The 26,709-nt window shown below is 37.8% G+C and overlaps 3 protein-coding genes across 4 annotated transcripts in view; 2 read left to right on the top strand and 1 right to left on the bottom strand.

The window, feature by feature from the left end:
• Positions 1 to 9,029: 9,029 nt before the first annotated feature.
• The window catches only part of LOC6647595 (furin-like protease 1), a 53,047-nt gene continuing 35,367 nt past the window's right edge, over positions 9,030 to 26,709 (top strand). For both annotated transcript variants that reach the window (XM_023178737.2, XM_023178736.2), the window contains exons 1-2: positions 9,030 to 9,221; positions 9,282 to 9,857. In XM_023178737.2, the coding sequence (XP_023034505.1) occupies positions 9,030 to 9,221; positions 9,282 to 9,857 (768 nt within the window). The remainder of the gene's footprint in view (positions 9,222 to 9,281; positions 9,858 to 26,709) is intronic.
• LOC6647596 (collagen alpha-1(XVII) chain) lies at positions 22,937 to 23,635 on the bottom strand. Its single transcript, XM_002070295.2, has one exon. It carries the CDS (start codon positions 23,633 to 23,635, stop codon positions 22,937 to 22,939), a length of 699 nt encoding a protein of 232 aa, XP_002070331.2.
• Positions 24,742 to 26,596, top strand: LOC26529197 (insulin-like growth factor-binding protein complex acid labile subunit). The gene has a single exon (XM_015177466.3). It carries the CDS (start codon positions 24,915 to 24,917, stop codon positions 26,361 to 26,363), a length of 1,449 nt encoding a protein of 482 aa, XP_015032952.1. The 5' UTR covers positions 24,742 to 24,914; the 3' UTR covers positions 26,364 to 26,596.

The following is a 26,709-nucleotide window of genomic DNA, read 5'->3' as shown; positions in this document are numbered from 1 at the left end:
GGTGGCAATCTGCATCAAAATTTTATATGCAATTGCAAATCTCTTCTTCCTTTCTGTTAAACAAATCGCTGCATAGCCATTTAAAAGGGCAAATAACAACAACAATCATACTGAAAATAAATGAGAGAAATAATTTAAAAATTAAATGGAAAAAAACAAAACCAAAATGAAATAACTGCAACTGGCAAATCGGAACTGTCATTTGTTTTGACATTTCTCTAATAACTGGAAAATTAGTGTTTCCGTTGACAGCGAAAAATGGCAGCAAAAAAAAAAAAACGTAAAACACAACTGTGGCAGAAGAAAAAATCGCCGAATGGAAATGAAGTGAACACGAATTCCTACACTGAAAGAAAGTAGTTACAATATGTGAACGAATAGCTAGCATAACTATTAATCCTTTTAGAAACTTTAGAAGGTAGAAGGAGCTCTAAAACGATATTTTTTTATATATAATCTCTTTGATATATTGCATTTCATATTTTGATCAATTATTTAGTAGATTTATAGTCACGGTTATAGCCTTGCTTGTCATTAAAATGGGTTTCATGTACCAAGTTGTGGTTGCTATGTAATATAGCTGCATTAACAGTTTTTCCTCTCACACTTTATTTTGTGCATGTTTTGTTTGCTGTTGCAATTTTTTTTCGTTTTCTTTTTTTTTTGTTAAACAGGGATTTTGCAACTGCCATTTTTGCATATGCATGAGATGAAGTCCTTGCCGCGTTTTCAGTTGGCAGTTGCAGTAGTAACATGCCGACAACATGGCGGCGTTGCTAAGCTCATCGTTGCCAAACACTTCTTGAACAACGCAATTGGCACATTGGAGAGGCATTTGCAGAATCTGCTGCATCAGCGTGTCTATAGCTATCGCTTATGAGGAGTTACGCAAATATACAACACAGACACAGAGAGAGGGGCTATGAAGAAGAAAACATCCGGCTTAGCCTTTCACGAGGAACAACTAGATATTCAAGTGGTTAAAGGTCGTTCGCTCTCCTTTCCTCTTGGGGGTAGATATCTATCCACCGAACATGGTCAACTTTTAGCTCTAACGAACAGTTTGTCGTGCAAATAGAACAACAAAAAACTGATAGAACTTTTACTACCTAGAATAACAACATCACATCAAGTGGTAAAACTTTCTAATTGTCTAAATTACATAGCATGCCACACCTAACTAAGCCTACAAAAACAACATCAACAACAATGTGTTTTGTTTAGCGAGGTGTGTAGAAGATTGTTGTGTGTGTGTATGTGTGTGTGGCAAGAGCTTTACGGCTTGTTCAGTTGTTTGGTTTTCATATTGACATGGTCAACAAGGAGTCAAAACCCCAACTACATGGATTTGTCGAGCAATATTTATACACTCTCTCTTGGCTTCCGCTAATTTATATGTATGCCTTTGCCCATTTGGGCATATTAAATTTGGTTAGAGATTTAACTGTTGACTTGATTACTCCGAGTATGATCAGAATTTTATGTAACTTTCGATAAATGAGATCATGGTTTACATTTAAAATCAGTGGAGGATCTAGGAGTGTAAAATGGGGGAACATTACCCATTTAAGTAGGCAAAATAAAGGAATTTCAAGATGTATTTTGATTAAGAAAGATTTTACTAAGCAAACATTCCTTATAGACACTTTTTAAGATACAATACAAATGAAAAGTTAACTATAAATCGTTTACATTAGATCCGTCTATAATTATATATATATCTGGTAAAAGATAGTGCGTCAACAAGCCGTTAAAACAATTTGCACAGTATATTTATTATTGACACAAAACTAAAACGCATAGTCATAGTAGAGAATTCTCAATTCAAATTCAATTGGATTGGTCATCAACTGAATACAAAATCCAATGGGAATTCCAATTTGTTTTAACCAATATAGCTTCCGTTGTGTAACTTTTAATCTATAGATTGGCATTCTCTGTGTATATACATATATTTAAATTGGATTCAATGCCATGTAATTCGCGCGAGTAAAAAAAAAAAACTTTGCCAATTAGCCCAGGAATAACCATTTGCTATCAACACAATTTTTGGGGCATGCAAAAATTATTAGCGCATGGTAAAATAAACTTTTGCTGCATTTATAGTTGTTGGTGGCCTGTCAATTTGGCACTTTTCAACAGGCACTTGGCATAATAATAAAAAATTAATCGGTACAAATTCCGAGTCGTGCATACATTTTGGCAGCAAGTTTAATTGAAACGACGACGACAAATCCCGTCGAAATGAAATGCACTTGTAGTTTGGAAATGGAAATTTTTGATGTCTGAAAGCGAGGTAGAAAGTGTAAATTGGCCAAGCAAAAAGCAGCAACAGAAATGGAGATGGAGATGGAAACGGAGTCTCTGAGTGAGTTAGAAGAGGCACGCATAAATTTCCAACCAAACACAGAGCACAGCAACGCCTGAAAGTATGCACCATGCAGCAACAGCATCCTCTGTGCATACTAATAAACGTATGGAATGTGAATTGGCGGCACTCACTCGTTGCCGTTGCCGTTGTCGTTCGTTGGCTGGTTTTTCAGTTTGCGATTTTTCTCCTCCACGCAGAATGAAAAGCTGTTTTTGCTAGTAGTACTGTTGCTGCTGCAAGTGGTAGTTGCCGTTGGCATCAAATTGCTGCATATTAAGTTGTTGATTTGTTGATTTACACTTTGGCTTATTTGGGTGGGCACATACACACACACACGCACTCAGACAAAAAACCAACCAACTAACCACAAAAACACAGGATTTACCAGTTTTGTGCGTTTCAAGTGATTTAGATTCCATCATGTTGCGTAGCTTGATTAAGCATAACAACAAATAGATAAAACAAAAAAAACAACCCATTCCTCTCTCCCCCCACTCGACGGCATTTTCCTATTTTCATTGTCAGCGCTAATGTGCAACGAACCGGGGGCATGGACAGTTGCACTGGCTGTGGCAGCTCATCAAAGTGAAATGCAGCCGCAGTTTGTTATCATCGTCCTACTTTCCTCTTACCCTTCCATCTTCATCAAGCTCATCATGGTGCACCTGTGCCGGCGTCATCAGCATTTCCTTCAACGTTGAACAGTTCCTGACATTGCCCCACTCAGTTTTGGGTAGGGCAATTTGCCAAAGCTTTTCCATGGGTCGCATGACTTTTAGATGGGATGAAAACTTATTTGAACTTAAAACTTGATTTGTTAGGAGTTTTCTTTTCAGAGTTCTCCCAATCAGTTTAATTTAACCTCCATTCATTAATTAAATTAATAAAAAGAAACAACTCCAAAAGAGCATTAGAAATTCGTTGTTGATATAACGAAAATTTATTGCCTTATTCAGGATTGTGCTTCGCTAGCGTCAAATTGTCACAAAATGAAGCAAACTCATAATTATGCCTCTGTTGAAGGAAGCCGGCATTACGGGCATTGAGAAGCAGCACTGACGACAAGTTGAGGGAAACTCTAAGGACAACAACAGCGGCAGTTGAGAGTCTCTTTCAGAATGATGTACTTGAGTTAGGTGCAAGCTGTGTGTTGTTCCTTTTGTTTTGCATAGATTTGTAAAGACTTTTGTCTGCCGCTGAGGTGCGCTTAAGGTGCATTAAGCGGTCCGTGAATGGATATACATATATACCAGCCAGCAGCATTATCTTCTACCAAGTGCCCAACCTACTTTTATTCTAAAGGGGAAGAAAAGTTAATATCGTAAGTGAAGGGACACGGAAGAAAAGAGAAATGGTATACGGTATACGGCATAAGGACTGCAATTTTCCATTTTCACCATTTATTTTACGCTTGGACCACTGCAAGTGACCATGCAAAATCAATTAATGCTGGTGAGGCATTAAAAATTGTGTTGCCTACCGCAGGGAGTAAGTATGCATGCGGGTTGCTTTATCTCTACTCCCGCTCTCTCCCTGTCTCTGTCTCTCTCTCTCTCTCTCTTTCTCTTTCCAAGGCATGCAATATTACTTTCTTTTCGACTTCAGTTAATGCCCTTTCCTGTTTGCACATTAAAACAAAAAAGCGTTGGATAAAAATAGTCTTCATTTCGCATGGAAAATACGTAAAATGCATTCGGTATCCCATACACATATTCCACATACATATAGACATATATGTTTCTGCAGGCATATCCCTTTTCTGCCTTTTCAAGCAACAATGCAAAATAATTAAAATTCTGCTGGTCATTTTTTGGGAGAGATTTTTGTAAGTTCTCCACGTTATTCATTAACACATGAAGCAATAATAATAATATTTAATATTTATGGAAGCTGAAGTCCAATTTGTCTGTATGTAAGTCTGAAATTGAGGGATGGCCAAGCATTAATGAAGACAAATGATTAACATAAATAATTGACGTTACAGTCAGGTGTAATTTTAATAAAAATACTGAAAATCGCTTCAAATGAGAAGATTGCTCGTTTGCACATAAAATTTTCGATGTCATCTTGCTCGTATTCAGTAATTTTATAGCAAGATATAGATATTTCTTCAGCTTAACTACAAGTTTAGACATAAAGATATGTTTCTGTACTGTTTCGGTTTGTATCGAGTGTTTCAGTAAAGCAATTACTTTTTATGATTAACTGCACTTAACATATTACTCATAGAGCATCATTAAGGTTTTTAGAAGAGCAATTTTCTTTATGTTAGGTTGACCTCTTTCGGAACTTGTTAACCAACCTAAAAACTCTTTGTAAAGTTCACTCACAATTCACATAGACTCAAATGCTGGCCCCTTCTTCGGTCAAATCCTACATAAGAGTGTGTATGTATGTGGACACTTGTAATGCCATTTCTATGCAATTTACCCTGGCAACACCTTTTGTTTGATGATCGTGTGCTAATACGCAGTGACGAAAGTAGAGAAGAATGCAAACGAGTAGAAATTGGAAAAAAAGGACATGAAGAAGGAATAGAGAGTGGGCATAAAGCTGGCTTTCACTTAACTTTTTTTGTGTGTTTTTAGCCTGAATGGCAGTTTTTTCGTTTATTTTGTGTGTGAGTCAGTAGCCGCTTTTCTGCGGGCGTTAACCGGGGCCTCAACGTTTGTTGTTGACTTTGTGCTCTAGTTGCTGGCCGCGAAAGAAAAAGCAAAAAAAGAAAAGGAAATGAGTAGAAGAAAAAAATGGTGGTAAATGTAGAGGATATGGCAGACTGCACTGAGAATGAGAATGAGGATGAGAAGGCGCGTTAGAAACTGCATATTTGCCTTTGTGTGTGTGCAACTATCATTAAGCAAGCAAAAGCCACCAAGAGAAAGCTTTCTTCCTCTCACCTCAATTTACCACACAAAACGCACTCACACACACACTCACACACACACACATGTATATATGAATTCAAAGCAAAAGCAAGATAAACTACTGCAAAAACAACATCAACCCGTAAGAGAAGCAACTAAGGAGGCTTCTCTCCCAGCTTTTGTAGCCTTAATGTGCTTTGGCAGTGGGTTTAAAAGTGCAATTTCTCCGCCAACTCTTTTTGTTTCTCCTCCTCTTTTGCTTCTGTGCATTTCGCTTAGCGGTTACGACTGCTGCTTTCAGCCTGCATTTGACATGGCATTTTGCATAGCCTTAGAAGCGATCTACAGGAACTAACAACACTCCAACCAAACACTGAGGGCAACAATCACAAAGGCAGTACCAGCAAAACCAGCAGCCAAGTGTCAGAATATTTATCCCTCCCAAAAAAAGAAAAAGGAAAGAAAGCAAAGAAGAAGTAAAACGAACTATAGAAAAAAAAAAATAGAACGAAAGGGCAGAGAAAGGGCCTCAAGGATTCTAACCGCCTCTAGAACCTGTCATCTACTTTGCTTTTGCTCTCTCTCTTTCTCTCGCTCAATCTGTCCCTCTCTAGATGTGTATTTCTTGACTTGCTTTGTTTGGTTGTTTTGTTGTGGCTTTGGCAATTGGGGATTTAAGTTGTAGGCCACAGTTATGTGGTCGTCATGATGGGGCATTAAAGTTGTCAACGTGCAAGAATTTTTAAATTCCTTTACAATAGACTTAAAAGTTAAAAAAAATGAAGTAAGTAAGTCGTCTCGCCGACTTGGGTATACCATACACCAGGTGAAACAAATATTTAAAATTTCGAAAACCAAATGTATGTCTACTAAATTGTTTTAACATGCCTCATACCATTTGCTATCTCGCTCACTCTACAAACACACAAGCACTCTAGCGCCGCCACTAGCCAACGGCCAATTCTGCCCTTATGGATCGCGTAGCAAAATACGTTCATACGTATATTTTGTATGTTTCTAGTCCGATTTCAATCAAATTTGGTAGTTTGATAGAAATAGATAAGATTTATTAGTCTGCCAAATTTGATCGCGATGGTCAAAAAATTGCAAAAGCTAATCGGTTTTTTCTAAATTATGGAGGCGGAAGTGGGCGTGGCAACATATTAAAATATATGTGTTCTGCGCGCATACTAAGCCAATATACATACTAAATTTGGTGACTTTAGCTTTGTTAGTTTTCGAGAAAATCAGTTTTGTTTAATTTTCGGGGGCGGAAATGGGCGTGGCATAATTTTGAAATAGTCAATATCTGCGCGTCTATTAAGCTAACTTACATACCAAATTTAATGTCGGTAGCTGTCATAGTTTTTACGAAAATCAGAGTTATGTAAATTCCGGGGGCGGAAGGGGGCGTGGCAAAAAGTTGGAACAATTATTTTCTGCGCGCTAACTAAACGAGTATATAAACCAAATTTGATGTTTCTATCTGCTATACTTTTTAAGAAAAACAGTTTTATGTAAATTCTGGGGGCGGAAGGGGGCGTGGCAAAAATTTGAAACAAACTCGATAAGCGTACATACTACACGAGACTGCATACCAAATTTGGTGGCTCTAGCTCTTATAGTCTCCGAGATCTAGGTGTTCATACGGACGGACGGACGGACGGACGGACGGACGGACGGACGGACGGACGGACGGACGGACGGACGGACAGACGGACATGGCTAGATCGACTCAGTTTTTGATCCTGATCAAGAATATATATACTTTGTGGGGTCGGAGATGCTTCCTTCTGCCTGTTACATACATTTTGGCGACTTTAATATACCATTTCACCCTATGGGTGTATGGTATAAAAACGAAACTAAAAAAACAAAAACCAAAAAAGGGCTTCTACCAGCCGCTTATCGAAAGCAATTGCACATGAATGCACAAGAAAAGGGTTGGGCACACCTTTCATGGACTGACTCTCTACACCTTTTGTACTTGACTTCCGCATTTAGTCATCATCATCATCATCATCACTATCATTATCATCATCGTCTACATTATCATTGTTCCCCGGCGGCGTCTTTTCCTTTTTCATGTCTGCTCTTTCTCAACTCAACTCAACTCAAGTCAACTTTGACTTTGACTGACGGCATTTGTCAGCGCCAGACACAAAGTAATCATTACTTGGCGCGCATTTACGTCTTTGCGCTTCCGTTGTTGCACATAGACATACACTCAACGTTGCATGCTGCCTGCTGCCTGCTGCTGTCCCTTCTTTGGGGCATACTAAGCGTATACTTAATAATAAGAAAATAAGTGCCCCATGTCAATGCGGGGCGTGGTCATGGCCACCACCATCATTTCTCTCACATGGTATCGAAAAGTGCAAAACGGTGTCAAAGTCAACGACAACGAACAGCAATAACAACAACAACTACATTTTGATGATGAAAGTTGGTCGAGTGGAGAAGGTGCAAGGTGTAAGTTTGCACGATGCAGAAAGGAAAGTGTAAAGTGCCAGCAACAGCAGCAACAACAACAACAACAACTTGCCAACTTGCGACAAATTGAGATGTTGTTTCTCCTCTTCTCTCTCTTTCCCTCAGTGCGCATAAAATGCTATTGATGTGACTTGTGTGAAAAGGGATCTTTATTTTCTGGGGCAAAATACAGTTAAAGACTGACTTTTACTTGAACAGAGAAATATTGAAAATACATAAATAAGAAAATGCTGGCTAGAAGTCAACAAGGAGAATGATAATGATAATAATCTCTAAATGCCTTTTTGCCTGCCACACAAAATTTTTTTTATTGTCACACAAAATTCAATTTCCTATCCACTTAGCCATTGATTACCATGGCTCAAACATTGTATGGGCCAGCAACATCCGTTTCGTTTCAACTCATCTCCAACTCATCGTCCCTTACCCCATGTTCTTCTCATTTCTCGTTTATATCCTGCCCTTCCGGCACTTCCGTGACTGTCACTCGCTTTAATTACGCTGTGCTTTGGCCAAAATCCAGAAATCCTCCCATCCATCCAACCATCTATCTATCCATCCATCCATTGGCAATAGCTGAAATATGCCTGTCAATTGTCAATGCCAAGGGCTATTGGCCATCATCAGTCATGGGCATATTTTGACAATGGCATAAGTCAAGAGTCAGAGTTAGGCTCTGCCTCTCTCTCTCTCTCTAGTTATGCACACTGATGATACTCATTTGCAAAGCGAAACTTGTTGTCCTTTGGGTGACATATAATGCGATTTAACTCCTAGCTAAACCGAATCTGATTCATGTCGAATATGGTGGCAAGTCAAAGAACACTGCCAATGGCATCAAGTTAATATGCTTGCATAATGGTCAGTGTACTTTTATTGTTGTTTGTTGCTGCTACTTTGATTGCATTGTTACTTGGCTACATTTGTGTGATTTGAGGTTACTTGGTCACTGAATTTTTTAATATAGCCACTAATTAATAGAGAGTTTATTGTCAACTGACCAACTAAATCCTGTATCAAATAGGGAAAGGTTATTTCTTATAAATTTGGGCAAGGATTTTATACTTTATAATCTTCCGAATTTGATGAATAGAATTACAAATTATATTATCAGTTATGTTGAAATCAGCTAAATACTCATTCCATTTGGTGTTTTTCCCTAAAAGTATGCTAATAAAATGTACTTTCTTATATTTTCAGTGGTGTTGATAGAAAAACTGCAGCATTCCATCCATAACTAACTAACTGCAACAGCAACTCAAAAGCAGCAGTAACCAACTGCACAAATCACAAAACGCACAATGAAAAACGACGTCGTGCGATGGAGCAGGCAGCCAACAGCAACAACAATACCAACAACAGCAGCAACAGCAACTAGCAACAGAAATATATGCAAGAGCAGCAACAACAAGCAACATAAAAGTCAACGAAATTTGTGGCAACATGTTGCCAAAACAAATTGTCAACAGCAACATAATGAGATGTCAACATATGTTGCAACAACACCAAGTTCCGCTTGGCGACAACAAGAACACCAGCAACATCAGCAGCAGGAGCAACAGCAACAACAACAAACAATCATTAAATGTGATATAAGAAAAAATTTCAATTTCAATTGCAATTTATTTAAAACTAGTTTTTTAACGCAAAGCAGCAGCCACAGCAGCAGCGGCAATCGCAGCCGCAGCCGCAGCAGCAACAGCAGACATTTAAAAATAACGCCAGCAACAACAACAACAACAACAATAACAACGCGAACGCGAACACCAACGGCTGCAGTGTTGCTGCTAATCTTGCAATTTAGTGCCGTAGTTTTTTTATGTAATTTTAATGTCGGTTTCGTGGCCGGAAGTGTGTCATCACCAGCAGCATCATCATTCAAACTGGAGGTCGGCCAATCGCAGTCGTCGTCGTCGTCATCGTCATCATCATCTTCCTCCCCGGTATTGCCACCCTATGTGCTTGATTATGAGACGGGCAGTGGCAACGCCAAGCTGACTCCCAGCAATACGCGTAATGGCAACACAGCGGGCCACTATACACACACCTGGGCCGTTCATATACCAAATGGTGATAATGGCATAGCCGATGCAGTGGCCAAAGATCATGGTTTCGTCAATTTGGGCAAGGTAAGTCAAGGAATTTTCCACCAAATAGAGCTTAAAGTAAAATCGTAATTTGATAAATGGTGAATATTACACAGGCAAAAGAATCCCCATTTAAATCTAATATAATTTTAAATCGTGCCTCATGTTACGATGAATACATAAACTTCCACTCTAGAAATTAAACTATTTCCAGTAAAATTTTGTTTGTATATGTATGTGTATCTTTAGTTATATACTTAGTTTGTCAAATTTTTAGTAGATTTATTTTGTAGATATGCAGACAGAGCAACGTTGAACAAATGTTGGCCAAAAAGCCATGGCAAAACACTTGGCTCTGACTCTCGTTAGCCAGTTTAGCATATCATTTGAACACTCAAATGTGTGACTATTAAAAACTTTGCCACACACATACAGAGAGAGTTGAGTAAAACTTTTTCGTTATGAAAAGGACACCCTGACTCAAGGGACTTGTAGATATAATAGAAGATATAGCACAGACCGAGAGGGGGGAGAAAAGATATTTGGGGGTAACCACCCAACCTGAACAAAGTTTGTACAAAAATCTGTCTGGCTTTAGTATATCCTTCTGCTTGTCAGTCATTCAAATCATTCAGACAGAGCAAAACATAGAGAGATAGACAGAACGAAAGAGTAAGGGGAAAGTGAAAGAGACAAAATGAAGAGCACAGGTGTGGCCAACTGGACAACTTTAATCTGGCAAGAGCACTCTGGTCATGTTTCTACTTTTAGCTGATACTTTTTGCTGCTGGTTAGGTCAAATGCTGTAGCTGGGGAGCAAACGAACGAGATGCGAACCCGCTAAGTGACTGTCAAGTTATCTGGGCATTGGGAATGGTTAAGCAAAATGGAGCTCAAATCGCCATGTAATGGCATCGCTGTTTGCGATAAGACAACGCGCGGTAGGTAGTAAATGTGTGCCAGTGATGCTACACTGAACGAAACTTTACTTAACCCCAATGATTTGACATCAGTTTTTTGTGAATCAAAGTGTTGCCTTTATCTTTTACCATTCTTTCGCATTTCCCTTTTATAATAAATTCTCAGAGTTTTCTTCTTCAGAATATCCTTTATTTTCTTCAAGTGTGAAAGTCTTTAAAGCATCAACTACACTCGATTCGCCCATTGCCATTTCCCATTTGATGTTAAATGCATTGCAGGCAGTTACATTTTGCGGCTGCCAAGGGTTAAGTCTTTGCCTTTATCGCCCCTCTTTCCACACCCCGTCTACCTTTTACCCTGTATGTCGAGACGTTTGTCTGTTTGTCTGGTTGGCTCGCGGGTCTAAATGTAACTTGGCATTTGAGTTTTCAATTGGCTGTACTAGTAGTAGAAAGCAGAAGAAGCATCAGCCCACAGGTGGCAAACCTGATACCTAAAACCCTGAAAGGCTCAACAATTGTGTCGATATACGTTCGCCTCACGCCTTCTGTCTGTTGCTTTTAGGGACAACTTAAGTACTCGCCTTTGTGTCTCTTGAAATTATTGTCATTCACATGGCAATGGAATGGATATTTCCATTCCGCCCTCACAAAAATAATGGTTAGCGCAAGTCCGTTTTGTTCTATCTCTTCATTCAATTAATTGCTAGGAATTAGAAAAGGAAGTGGAAACTAAATTTATGAAGGAAATGGCAAATGGGCTAAAGTTTCTACTAGTTGGAAAAGAAATGATACTTTTAAAAGACACCAGCTGGGCAGCAGCCGGTGGAAAAGTTAATTGAAAATTAATTTTAAACGGCATTGTTGAAATGAATCCCAGTTACAGCCATTCAGCCAGCCAGTCGGGCAGCTACTGGGAAAGGCAGGGACATCATGACAGCGAAGGCAAAGTGGCAGATACATTTTGCATAATTAGATGTCACCAAAATGTCTGTAAAACTGTAAAATGGTAATGACTTGAGCTCTCCTCAAGCAGAAACTTAAAAACACTGTTGGCTTTTTTTTTTTAAATAAACCACAAAGTAAAAATGGAACATAAAAAAAAAGAAAATAAAAGTAGACCCATTCAAAAAAGAAAGAAAAGAAAATACTTTAATATGGCGAAAATCTTTAAAAAAAAGAAGAAACGCAAATTTTAATAATTAAGTTAAGTTGTGTCTAATAAAAAAACTTTATTTATCTACCAATAAATGTTTTTTAAAAATGTTTTATTATTGCTTGCTGTATTATTAAGAACAGATAATTTATTAGATACTCTTTGAGTTATCTTAGTATAAGCTAAAAATATAAATTATTACGCTCTGTAATATAAATAATGTAAATAATTGTTTAAGATATTTTACTAGAATATCAATGCTTTGGGGCAGACAAAATTTGTGTGTTTGTGCTCGCTTTTTAATTGAAAAAGCACAAAGTTGTAATATTTTTCCACCCATTTTTCTGGCTGGATAACCAAGCCAAACATAACTCGCCAAAGTGTTGCCAAAACATTTCTCCTCTCCATTTCATGTGTTTTTTGATTTTGTAGTTTCTGTTTCTGATGTTGTGTTGACTTTTTCAACCCCGCCCCCGAATCGTATCCGGTTTTTTGACAAGCGTTAAAAACTAAACCCAACTAGCTGTGCAAACAAGTTACAAGTGCAACAACAACAACTACTACTACAATTAATATACACAAATAAGAACCTGCGACTTTTTGCTCAGCCAAAACTCCCCTGGAGCGTGTTTGCTGTTTGTTTGCTTTTTTTGGGTGCCACGCCCACCCACTGTCATCTCGCAATTCTTAGGTCCTACTGCCTCGCAACTGAACAACGAAATGCTCCATGCTGACAACTGTTGTGTCAGAAGTTTTAATGAAAACTATGTTTATATATACAAGAAGAGGAGAGTATAGTATGTACGTATGTATATAGTATATGAATCAGACTCCATTTTCCTTTTGCTTTATCAAGTTCTGCTTTTTCCTTAGCTTTCTTCTCTAAACTTTTTGGCACTGAAATTATGATGATAAAATGGCGAAAGAACGAAAGTTTTTCTCCCGTTGGCGCAAATGCAAAAGGAAAAGTCGAAGAAAGGAAGAAGGAAGAGTGCTTATTAACTGTACTTAAAATTTCATTTGCTTTTCTGCTAATTAAACGAAGAGGGACGATAGCTAGAAATGTTCGCTGACAGAAAATTGGAGAGGTTCCTACCTACCTACCTATAGAATAAACTCTGCTCTAAAATTTATGTGATGCATTAGTTTGTTCTCCTCGCTTCGACGGCAGATTCGCCTGCTGAAGTTAAAATCCTTCGTTATTATCTCTCCCTTTCCTCTTGGTTTTTTTTCACTGGTTCAACTTTTTTTTTTTGTCATTTTCTTATCATTTCTGGCAGATGCGGCAGCTCCTTTGTTGTCTCTCATTTCATTGTGTGATGTGCATTTACATGGCACATGCACATCCGGATCCGGCACCAACACCGTCTCCTGCTTCTGCTCCTGCTTATCCTTATTCTATTGTTACATGACCTGCTCCTGCTGTTTCTTGTCTTGTATGTTTGTTTGTTTGTATGAAGGATGTTATCCCTGCCTGGCATGGCCACTCATCAAATTAATTGAAATCCTTTTGGCCATTGCCTTTTTGGCGATTTGTATGTGTGAGACTTTTTTTTCTCGCTTTTTTAATTAATTTTCTACCTTTTGCTTCGGCTCCTTGTGCCTTGTGTTCTGCTGCTTCAATTGATAAATTGATTGATTGAATTTTGTCCTGCGCCTGCAGCGAAGCCCTACTTACTGCAACCAATATAATTAAAATCGCAGTCAATGACTTGCAATGTCTTTTGCTCTTGGTGATAAATTAAATTTTTACCTTAACGACGGAGATGGGGGAAGAAAGCAATTTTTCATGTTTCTTTTGACCCTTTTTTTTTGGAGAAGGGTCAACAGCTCATTAATGTGGAGGTCGGAAGACATCTTAAGCATAATGTGGGCAAACACACACAACCGGGGGGAAAAAATATAAAAAGAAAAAAGAAAAACTTTTCAATAAGGCTTAATTGTCCAACAGTTTAACGAGAAGGTCTTGGTCCAGGTGACATTTTAGCTGAAAAGTAGGCAACATTTTTCATTAATTAGTTCTTTGGAAAAGGTAAAGAAAGATACCGCTCAAACGGGATAAAAAGAAACCCATTTTAATTTAGGTTTTTAATATAGTATAAAGCATTTTGCCCTACAGTTTTAGAGCCACTTTAACACCCACGAAAAGCAGTACGGAAACTTTTTTTCTGCTGCTTCGTGTGGAGAACTTTGCAAGTCAAAAGTTAAATATTCCTTATTCTTTCATTGTACGAGTATGTGTGTGTGTGGGTGTGTGTGTGCATGAGATACATTTGTAACTGTATCCTTTAGTTGCATATAAGTATCCTTACGTGTGTCTTTTGTTCGTTGGCCTCCTCTCATGGCTCAAGGCGGATATCGTTGATAAATTTGAAGTCAAAAACTCGGAAAATATTTATGACTTAACTTTTGTTTAGTAACAAAGCAACACACACACATACACACACAAAACACCCACATACATATTTGTGTATATATGTATATATGGGCAAAGGCATTTATCTCTACTTTTGTGCCCCCAACTGGCTATGGCTTTCACAATTGTCACACAGAACTTGCCTCCTTCAGCTATGCAAATAGTAAAAAAATAAAATCCATGGAATATAAAAAAAAGGATTTTCCCTCATTTCTTGCTTGCTCAGCGACAAGCAGATTTCAGTGTATAAATGTCTGCGTGTGTGTATGTGTGTGTGTGAAGAACTTGTAAAACTTTAATCACATGACATGGAGAAATATCTCACAAGTTTATAAATTTTTGCCATTGATCCACGAGACTTGAGAAAACTTTCTTTTACTTCTTTGCTTCAATTTGTGTTCGAGGCTTGTACGTACCTAATTGAATATGTAAAAAACCAAAATGCGATTGAGTGTGAAATGAGTGAAGAGAAGTTTTTCCTCAAGTTAAGGGGGAAAAAAATAAAAAAAAAAACATGAATCAATTCCTAAATGACTGACTAAGTTACTTGGCTGAGCGAGTGAGTGAATGAATAAATGGAAATGAAAATGGCTTTTGGCTGTGAAACTTTTTGCAGGCTGGTAAAACTTCTAGTTGGGCTAATAAAATATTGCCAATTTCATGGCAACTTTTGCACCAAAAAATTCACTTGCAATCGATTCAAATTCGCATAGAAAAGATAAGATAGAGAGAGAAGGAGAGGTTGAGAAGAAAAATACTCTCCCTCCATTATATGCCATGAAAAGAGCTCAATTAAGTTGGCTCATTCATTTTGAATGACCAGCAATTTCCTCGTGAAGGAAAAATAAAATTTCACAGCCGCTTTTCCTTTAGAGCACCTGACAATGGCTCGATGTTTGTTTGAAAGCGACATGGATGCTCCGGCTGATGATTGAGATAAGGTTTCAAGACGATGATTATGCTGTTGATGACGATGATGAAAGGGAGGCTGTAAAATTAATTAGCTTAAATTTTTTAGAAGGCGCGTGAAACGTTTACGCCGCATCTTGTTTGCGTGTTAATTTTTCTCAACTAATTCAATGAACGTCAAAAAAATTTGATTAGCAGAGAGACGAAAAGAGAGAACGTAACACCTAACTTTCTGCTGGGTCAACCTTTTGTAAGTGAGATTTTCTTAATCTTTTGCCTAACATTCTTCTCTCTTAAATATGCTTCAGCTATTTTGCTATTTATAAACTGCATAAATATTATTGAAATATCTTTGAATACTTTAGAGGCAAAGCCAAAGGTTCAATCGCCCTTATCAACTCACTCAATGCATGCTTCAGTTGACTGCTCAGACATTTTTTACCGCTGCCATCACTTTCGTCCCTTCCATCCCTCCCCTCTGAAGCGCCATCACCATGGTGCTTTAAACAAATTGCACTATAAATGTTGGAAGAGCAAAAAGCGAACCAGAACCATTTTTCTTCTCCTTAAGATGCTTTTTTCTTTCCGTCTTCGCCCTCTCTCTCTCTCTCTTTGTTCGGTCCGGTTTTTAATGCATATTTTCAGGCGTTTTTTACGCTTTGCTCTGGCATTAACAAGAAAACGTTGAGAATACATGAATAACGATGGCAGACGTTTGTGCGGTGTTGGTAGAGAAAAAAGTTTTCCCCCTTTGCATTTCCCAATGCCATTTCTATTGTTGTTGTTGTTGCCGTTGTTAACGCCCAATCGCGTCGTGTTTACTTAGCTTATCTTTTGGGCGCGCTGACAGTTTTTTTTTTTTTTTTGCTTCTCTATTTCTTTTCTGTTTGGTTCATTTTCATTCCATCTTCTCAGCTTAAATGGAAATACTGTAAATAGCAGAATGAAAGAGCCGTAGATCTAAGGCAAATAGGCGGTTTTGCCTCAGCTTAGACACGCCCTTTACTTAGGCTTTTGTTTGGTTTTAGTGTTGCCACGAGTAAAAATCAAATAATATTCTGCATTATATTCAGCATTTGAGGTATAACTTTATATGCCACATTGAAGAGATGGCTAAAATGAAGTTGTGCGTTTTTTCTTTGTGTCTTTTTTTTCCTCTTTTTCACTGTTTTGCTTGCGGACACGCCCTGGCTTTTGCAAGATCTCCACCCATTTGCTGTTGGGCTTCAGTCGAGTGTAAAATTGCTAATGGTCACCAATCGAAAAAAAGTGTCTCTGACTACTTGTAAATTGCCGCTGTGATTTTAATTAAAAGCCCGAGACGAGTCAAACAACTCACACAGTCACGGCAATAAGAGGATGAGCAGGCAGCAAGGACAGCAAGGACAAACAAAAAATCGAAAAGAAACGAGGAGAAAAAAGCAAAACTCGAAAGCACAAAGTCAAAGTTGACTTGATTTTAGGGTCATTTTAATTGCCCCAAAGAAGCGGGCTACAACAACAAAAAAAAGGAAAACAAGATTTTATACAATGCTCAATCAAGCGTAAAGGTTTTTATTGCTGCCACAAAGAGTGTGCGAGGAGGAGTAAAAGTCATGGCAAATATTTCCCTTGCATAAATATTGAAAATTCTGCACTCTTTTGTTATTGTATATTTTTCCATATCCTTCCTCTTCCCGCTTGCCACGCCTCATTCGCCCTTCAGTCCTTCTGTTTCATTCCATGCTTATTCAAACAAATCGTTAACAATTGCAAAGAGGTGCGGCAATAACCAAAACCAAAAAACAACAAAAAAAAGGTGCAAAAAGATGGAGAAATATATTGCGCAATCAAATCAAATCAACACTTTCCACTTGATTAGCACAATATGAAATTTGTTATTTGACTTCCGAAGGGCATTTGAATATGCGCACACATACATATTCATATAACCTAACAATTTTTCCAATTTTTAGTTTAATTAAAAGTCAATCAAATGTAAATTGAATAGCTACAAAAAGTGAAAAAACAATTGTTGTGCCGTGCCATATGGGTCCTCTTTTTTCCAGGACAATTTCTATTGTGTACTATGAATTTTGCTAGACACCAGCAAAAACTAGAACTCCCCATGGGGAGGGCACTATAAAATTGGCCAGGTTTTGAAACTAATGCCACAATAATTCATTGATTGTTGTATGTCCATATGCATAGGTGCTCCATCGGTCCCCAAATGGAACTCGTTCATTCAAACTAGACAGAAATGCCACTTTGATTGAGTTATTAGTTCTACACCCTGCATACATACATACATAGATATATCATCATGGGAATGAATTGACATTTTAATTGCTACAAAATGCATTTCTATGGGCATTTCTAAAACAATATTTTACACTAGGCAAAATTAACAAAACTGGAATATTTTAGATAACAATAATTTTATTTATGGTTCAAAATTAATCTTAATTTTATGTGTTGCAATTATCGATTGCATATCGAAAAGGCAAAATCTGACACACGTTTGTCAAAAGGATTTAAGATAATTAATTGTTTGGATTTTCATCAAAAGCAGAAAATACGTTTTGCGATTTCAGGAATTGCAATTCTAATTAACCTGATGCATTTGAAATTAAGCTAATTGTTTATTTTTTACCTTGGCCTTAAGCTGGGTAAATTTAAACAGCAGAGTTTCTCTCACTATTCGCTTTATGAAACTTTGGCCTTGTCAGGATTTGGCAGCCGTTCAAATAAATGTGAGAAATAAAAAGGCAACACACACACACATACACAGAAAATCCTAAATGTCATGGAAAAAGGACGCATAGAGTAAGAGGGAAAGAAAGAGCGGATGGCAATCAACGTTGCAATTATGTGTGTCAAAGCGCCTGTATGTAGGCAACAAAATTTTGCACTTATCGTTGCTTCCCTACACTCCGCAAAAGGGCCATTGGGGTATACACCTAGAACTGTCAAACATAGTCAACTTAGTTCACATCGACAATATTGTTAATATGGAATATATGTAGGGTATCTAAAAGTCTAATAGAGTTCTAGGTCTGGGTGCCGTTGTATATTGAACTTGTTGTTTGACCTTAGCCTGCTTTTTACACTGCAATCGCTTAGTCATTTTGTCATTTACTTGTTAGTTTGAGCGCTTGTGATTGTGAGTGTGCGTGTTTGTGTGACCCTAGAACTAAGCATTGAAAAAGTGTTGCATATTTTTAGGCATCCATTTCTCTCGCTCTCTCTCTCTCTCGTTCATGGTCGCATCTCGTCGCGTTGAACATCAAGTGGCCCACTTTGGCACATTCGCTACTTGAAGCGTAATGAAAGCATTTGCCACTAACATATGCAAAAAGAGAGAGAACGGTGGAACAAAAAAGATACGACATAGAGAAAAAGGGATGGAAATAAATAGAGAACGAGAGAGAGAGAGAGATAAAAAGAGACAAGCTCTTGCTTAGTTTCAGTCTATAATATCAAATGGACACTTGCCTGAGCATCGTTTTAATATTATCTTTCGTTGCCATGGGTAAACGAATATTAACGGAAAAAAATAATTTTACCTTCCTTTTAAACTGTGTACAATGCATTAAGCAAAGAAAAATTTTAATATTTTATATCTGTACTTAAGATAAGTTCATTTTCTGTTAAACCAAACTCAAATCTTAAATGAAGATTAGAGTTCGTGTGGTTATATTCCAGCCTTGATCAAAATAGAATATTAATTTGACTTAAGTCTTCCCATTGTCCCAAATCGAATTTGTTTCACCAGATCTTTCTTTCTAGTTAACTTAATCCTTTGCTCGTTTCATTGGTAAAATCTGTCGTCATAATTTAATTAGGAATTTCTATCTCATTGCACAGACAGAGAAGTTCATTCATTTCTTTAGTCTCCTTTTGCTTAACCAACTCCTCTCCCTACCAAGTTGAGGTTGAAATAGAGAAGACTGTCGTTCTGTTACTTTGCTGACTTTGCCAGTTACAATACAACACATTAACACCTGCTAGGTGGTGCCAAATTGAAGGTGTGGCTGGGTGTAAATGGACACACACATGCATATAAATAAAAGTCCTTGTCTGCCAACTTATGAATAATAACGACAACAACAATGAATAGGCCAAGTGAATACAACGAGCAAAACAAAGACAGAAATGTGGAACCTAAGTTGGTGTGTATGCGAGTATGTGTGTGTGTGTTCATTTGTGCGTGTGTCTAAGTGTAATGGTAATTAAGCGTTTTGGTCTAAGCCAGTACAAGTTATCCAGTTAAAATGGCTTTAGGGGCTATTTTTATGGCCATTGTGCAATGAAATGGAAAAAAAGCGTCTACCAGGCAGGTGGAATACAAACAGGATATGGTTCTAGATAAGGGTAAACGACGTGTTTGTGTGTGTGTGTTTACAAATCTCTACACTAATTAAAAGCCATTAGTAGGTATGCGGTATAATTGCATCTAAATGGAATGATGGAAGCTTTAGCTTAAATTATAAATAAATTCATCTTTAATTACTTTCACATAAAACTTAAACATGTCGATTTCTTTTCTCTATTTACAGGTAAGCAAAATAAATAAAAGTCAACATTTAAGTAAACTGAGTAAGTTTATAAAATAGAAATAGATATCTATTTTATTTTATTATTTAAATAATAGTCAAAAAGATTTTCTTGAATAAATTACTTATTAGCTACATATTAAATGTATATCACAAATATTAAAAAGAAACCAAATATGAAAAAAAATGTATTCACTTGAATGTTTAATTTAACTATTTAGAGTCTCGTACAAAATTCCTAAGCCTCTTGGGACTCTCACTGAGTGTTCTTCCCTCTCTATTTTTATGTGTGTGTGTGTGTGCAGAAAAGTGAAAATTTGATATTAAATATGTATCTGTTACTCAAAATTTCCACTGATATAAATAAATAATAATGGCAATTGTAGAAGAAAACTCTCGCACTCAGACAACGATGATGTGCAAATTATTAGAGTATACTTTTCGGTAAGTATATTTACTTTCACATTTGAAATTGAATTGCGTTATAGAATGTCAAATTGTTTGCTCATTTGGTCCATCATGAAATTTTCCAAGCTCATGAAATATGCAAACAGACGGAGGAAAAAGAAAAGCTGCCATAAAAATGCCGGCACTTCCGTTGCACTGGGCTGCGATACTTATATTCCGTGTCCCCGCTCTCCCTCTCCCTTTCTCTCTCTCTCTCTATGTCTCGCTTTCGTTAGTAGCCTTATTCCCTATTATATTTATCAAAGTTCTTTTTACAATTTTTCTCTCCTGGCTCGCTTTGTCTCTTTGGCTTGGCCAGAATTTGGTTTTTGTTTAAATTGTCAGTTTGCACGCAAAACGCCGTAGTTCCGGTCAATGTTCATTTCGTTGACTTGGTAAACTTGTTGGCCCAAGCTAGCAAATTAGAGCCACCTATTGTTCCGAGCTCTCTCTTAACCGCTCCCTCTCAAGTTGGTATTGTCTGATAGAATTTTCCATATTACTTTACTTTAAAAATTTAATCTCTGTCCAAAGAATTGCATTTGCAAAGTCGCACAATACATGATAAATTTCTTTGTTTAATTTTATCTTTATATGCTTTCGTTTTATGTTCGCCTTAGGAATAAGCCCACTTCGAGGCGTTGTTGCACCTTAAGGCAAAAGGCATTATCCGGTGACAGGTTTTGCGAAATACATAAAATTATTTAGAAATCAAATGAAGGCGCGTGCTTTGTCATTAGTCAAAGCTAAGCTTCTTTTCGACTTCTGCTGCTGTCGCTGCTGGCCGCATTTTATATTATTTATTGCCTTAATCATTTTAATGGCAGCACGAATCCAACAACATGATAATCACATTTATTAACATTTTCGGCTTAATCAGCTGAGGTAGTAGGGTGGAAAAAGGTAGCCTAATTTCGGGCTACCTTTTGATGTTGTGCAAAAGGCAGAGACACAGAGTCCTTATCAGTTGGCAGCTGTATGTTGTCATATGAAAAACGACACAGACATTTTAATTCAAATTTTATGCACACCGATACACACCCACACACACTCAGAGAAAGAAAGAATGAGAGAGAGAGAAGGAGAGAAAACGAAATTGAGATATTTCTGCCACTCACTTTATTATTTGTATTTCGCCCTAAAAACGTGTGCTCAACATTTTTTTTGTTAGCCACGAATTTTGATGTAATTTTCATCTCTTTGTTTGTAAAACAACTTTTGGACGGAGAATTTACATTTTAAATTAAATGATAAGAGACATTTGCATTGAGCAAAAGAAAAAGTCTGAAAACTTATCTCAGACATTTGCAATTAGCATGATAAGAAGCACAAATTAAGTGCATATATAAAGAAAATTGAAATTTAAATAATTTTTCTGTGAATAAAATGATTAAGTAGATATATATTGGTAAAACTTTGCATTGTTTATCTGTGGTATCGAATTTATGTAAAAAGAACCATAAAACTTAATATAACCTCTGCCGAAATATTATTATTATTAAGAAGTGACAACTAAAATCTATATAGTATTTCTATATTCTTACCCCTGACACCATATAGTAAAAGTCTATGAGCATTAATGCCATTCGAAATGGTATGCCATAATAAGCACATGGACACACATAGACCACAATTAGAAACACATCAGTTGTGGCACTTAAATGTCCATTTTCTTGACTATATAAATGTCACCCATTGGAACACGGGCCTGGTCTAGCCTTTCCTGCGGTTTAACCACATAGTCAATCTCCAAAGCACATAAAACATTTTCATTTAATTGAAACAAATGCGTGCTGCGTATCAATTGAAGGCAACAACAACAATAATAACAATATCATGCCATGTCATGATTCCATCTTTGTTGTACCAAACAACTAAATAGCAATAAAACCTAACACGACAAAACAACAACAAAAAGCAAAACCATAATAATAAGCTGAGAGAGACTAAACAAGAGTCGTGTCAACTGTTAAAATGGTCAACTATGGGGGAAACAGTTCTCTGTATGTATATGTGACACCATTTTGCTGGTATCACCCGCACACACACACACACACCTCTAAAAATGTGTGTTGAGGGTAAAAGAGGGAGATAGACGATACACAGTCACTTGTCACTTGTTGTCAGGTGCCGCAAACTGTCGCCAATTGAGGAGCCGTCAATGGGATAGTCAGCCTAAAAACGCTGTAAATACCAGCACACTCCTCCGCCGCCTTCCTCATCCAACCTCAGAGAATGTGTGTGTGTGTGTGTGTAAAAGGCAGATGATATTAAAATCTATGTAAATTACACTCAATCATGAGCAACATCAACATTATGATCATCATCACACGTCTCATCCACTCTGTGTGTGTGTGTGTGCTCTCTGAGGTGTTTGAGTGTGCCCATAAATTGACACCGAACGCGAGCATTCTGTTAGACATTTTTATGTTCTGACTCTGGCTCTCTGACCAACACACAACATTTGACATACACGTAAATAATATTTGAGTAGATGCAATAAAAACTAATAATAATGTCACTACGTGGCCTGACATTTCAGAAGTGCAAATGCACTTGCCAATGCTGTGGAAGAATGCAAACATCAGGGAGCAATATATTACGTTTTAATAGAAGGATAGAGAACGCAAAAATTTCTACTTAACTGATTAAACTCCAAGTTAAATTGCTTTGTATTTCTTTTCGAGCTCCAATTCCCACAAGTCTGTTTATAGTTTCTATTCATTGTTTATTTCTATTCAATTCTGATAACCATTTGAAAAGTGTTCAGTGTATTGAGGCTTATTGATATTACTATGACTCTGGCCATACCAAATATTTGAAGGATTTGAAGGAGCGGACACACTGACACCTGGCTCACCGGGAGGTCCTCTGTGTCCGCGTGGGCCAACTGGTCCGGTGGCGCCACGTAAACCAGGTGGGCCAGGTGGTCCTGGTGGCCCCGGGGGCCCTGGAACTGGAATGGGAATATATGTTGGTTCCTCCTTCTCCGAAGCTCCGTCTCCGTTAAGATTTGTGGGAATAATATTTAAGCCATTCCAATTGAGACCAGTTTGTCCTTGGACATTGAAACCCAATTGAACGCGTGGTATCATTACATAGGAGACGCCATTGTTACGATTAATATTGTTGTTGTTCTTGGTGTTGGAGATAATTGGTGGTCCATAGGCCACTGGATAAGAGGCCAATTGAGGCGGTAGAACATACTTGATATTCTGATCATTAACCATGGGAATGGCATTAGAATATAAATAGTCGGGAACTTTACGATTCTCTTTATCCGAGTCCAGGGATTCCTTAATCTGTGGCTCATGAAAACTTGCCTCAGTATCCTCTCTACCCTCGGCCCGACTCTCTTGTCGAGGTGTCGCCGACAAGATGACAATTTGTGGACCACCAGGAATATGCTCCTCATCTTCTGAATTGCTGCGAGCCATTGCATTAACCCGCCTTAAGCGAGGAAGAAGTCCCTGGCTTACTCCAATGCAAAGAAGCAAAAGACTTGTGCTTACTAAAAGGGAAGACAAGAATTTCGCAAAAGGTTTACAACTAAAAATTATATTTTGTCACTTACCCAAGATTCTCTCTACGATCCTCATGCTAACTGACTATGATAATTGTGGGCAATGTGTTGCCACTTTTATAGAAAAGACACAACTTTTGCTAGAGACCGATAAGATCAGCACTTTCTTAGAAAGGTTCTAAGGTAACATATTAGCTGGCCAATCACATCTTGGCCATCTTTAAGTAATCAATTTTAATTGCCTAATTCAAAAATTTGGGTCACTTGAGCAAAACTTGTTTGAATGTTTCGCATATTTTCTTATCTCTGGATCTCTTAGAGAAATGATTCATTATAAAGAATTTGTTCAGCTGTTTATATATTCGATTTCTCTTGAAACTTTATTTAAAGCTTAAATTTCCAATTAAAGTTTATTTCTAACTTTTATTGTAGTTTGAATGAAGAAACTAACAAGCAAATGCATTTTCATGTAGTACACAGAAAAAGAATGCCATAATATTTATTTGAATTTTTTCACCCCTTTTGGCATTTTGGCATTTCCTACTTTAAAAAACATTCATTTTCATCAGTTGGACAAGAATGGATAAACCACACACACACACGCACACACACAAACACCATATATATAGACACATAGAGATCAGGGCATGGAATGAAATGCAATAAAATAAATTTGAAATATAGTTAGTGAAATAGTTTTTGTGCTGCTTGCACTAAAACGAAACTGAAAGTTGGAAAAGAACAAAAATAAAACAAAAATGCTTGCTGAGCGACAGAGTTTAATTGAATTAAATCAAAAACTACAACAGCAACAACAACAACCACAAAAACAATTAATATGGGTAATAGACAGAGACAAGCTGACAAAACGAGAGACAGAGAGAAAGAGATAGATGAATATTGCAGCTTAGATTTGGGTTGGTTACCCCTTTTCAGTTGCTACTGCTGGTAGAATTGAATTGAGGGGCCCGCATCAAGTTGGGGTCGACTAAAGCAAGTGATTTCCAACAGATTGAACAGTTGATCCAGTTGCTTCGTGGCGTGCGCACACACACCAAAAGAATCTCGAACGAAAAACCTCAAACAAAAAAGAAAAAAACCAAACTAGAACCCGTAACTAGTTTTTGAGTTTTCGCCTCAAGCAGACAACGGATTATCCTGTGACGCGTCGCGATTAGTTTTTATTTGAAGCCATGCCACCCAATACTGGGTGGCTGGCCATGGTGGCAATAGTTTGGCTTGGCCTACTATTGCCACCATTGGCCACCAGTCAGCATCAGCAGTCAGCATCGTCCCCACCGTCGGGTCAATTGCGTCGCATTTGGCTTCAGGATCATTGCAATTCGGGAATCTGTACCAATGTGCAAATTGGTCGCAATGATTATGTTATACTCTCGCAGGCACCCATAGCCAAGCAATTGATGTTGACGTTCATCAATTCGAGCATTGCCAAGATACCCAAATTGATGTTTGACACGTTTCCCGATCTGCAAGTGCTGCGCATGGAGAACTGCTCGGTGGAGGCCTTTGAGCGGCCACAATTCGAGGGTGCCAGCAATTTGATGAGCCTGTTCTTGGGTCACAATCGTTTGCGGGATATTCCAAAGAATATATTTTTGGGTGCCGATAATTTGGCCACCCTCCACATGGAGGGCAATCAGCTGAAACAGCTTGGCAATCACAGTTTCCATGCCCTGAAGGAACTAAAGGAATTGTCATTGGCAGACAATCGTATTGAACATCTTCCAGTGGGCATATTCAATGGAATGCGGAAGCTAATTGATCTGAATCTGGCTGGCAATGCATTGGAGGCTTTGCCGCGAGGCATCTTTGATCGAAATTTGAATTTAACCCGTTTGAGTTTGGCACGAAATCGGTTCACAGCCTTCGAATCGGAGTTGCTGAAACTTCAGCCGCGTCTCTCGCTACTCGATATTTCCGGAAATATATTGCAAGAGTTGACACTGAACTTTTCGCTGCTCGAGCTGGCCGTTGCCCATAGTTGTGATCTGCGACGTTTGACCATCTATGGTGTGGTCCAGGAATTGGATTTGCATAATAATTCACTTAGAGAGCTGCCCCATGTGCCGCAGGCCATCAATGTGACCAGCCTGGATCTGTCACAGAATCCTCTGGGCAATTTCGCAGCGGGCACGAATCCTTTTCGTAGATTCACCGCTCTGCAGCGACTCAATCTCTCAGCAACAAACACCCATGAGCTAAACGAAGGACTCTTCAAGAAGCAAACGCAATTACAAATGCTCGATATATCGGCAAATTCGATTTACTCGCTAAAGATCACTATCTTCGACAGTCTCAAGTCGCTGCAATATTTCTACTTTCAGCAAAACAATTGGAATTGCGACTTCCTGCAGTTGCTAATGTCGTCGATAGTTAAACGTCGTGATATATCCTTCATGGAGGATGTAACACCACCCGAACTGGTCGATGATTATGTAGATGGCATTGCCTGCTGGTATGAGAGCGATAAACTATCAAAGAAATGCGATGGCGGAGCATCTTCTGATGCTGCCATGGAATTGTCCATTGTGAGGAATGAGATTAAATCGTTTACGGAAATGGTCGAGAAGAAGTTCATTAAAGTCTATCGCATGTTGGATGAAATGAAAATGAGATTATAAAGGAAAATATACATATATATATAACCACCAATTTATATAATCAACAATTTATATACTATATTTATTCAGCACACAATATTTAATCCACAATTAATATCAATTATTCTATATAAGAAGTTAGATATATTCGACACAAGAACAACAACAACAACGTATTTAATATTGTTTTAAGTTTAAATTACATGAAATAACTCAATAAAATGCTAAACGTGGACTCTATGGAAAAAAAAAAACAAACAAAGAAATTGAAATATTTATACTATATTTAAGTTATTTCTTCATAATTTTTATTTGCTTTCAGACAGTTTTTTAAAAGTTATTCCAAAAAAATATTTTCATTCATGCA

Source organism: Drosophila willistoni, chromosome 3R, assembly GCF_018902025.1.
Source record: "Drosophila willistoni isolate 14030-0811.24 chromosome 3R, UCI_dwil_1.1, whole genome shotgun sequence".
Lineage (NCBI taxonomy): Eukaryota > Metazoa > Arthropoda > Insecta > Diptera > Drosophilidae > Drosophila > Drosophila willistoni.
This window is presented reverse-complemented; position numbering and strand designations above follow the sequence as displayed.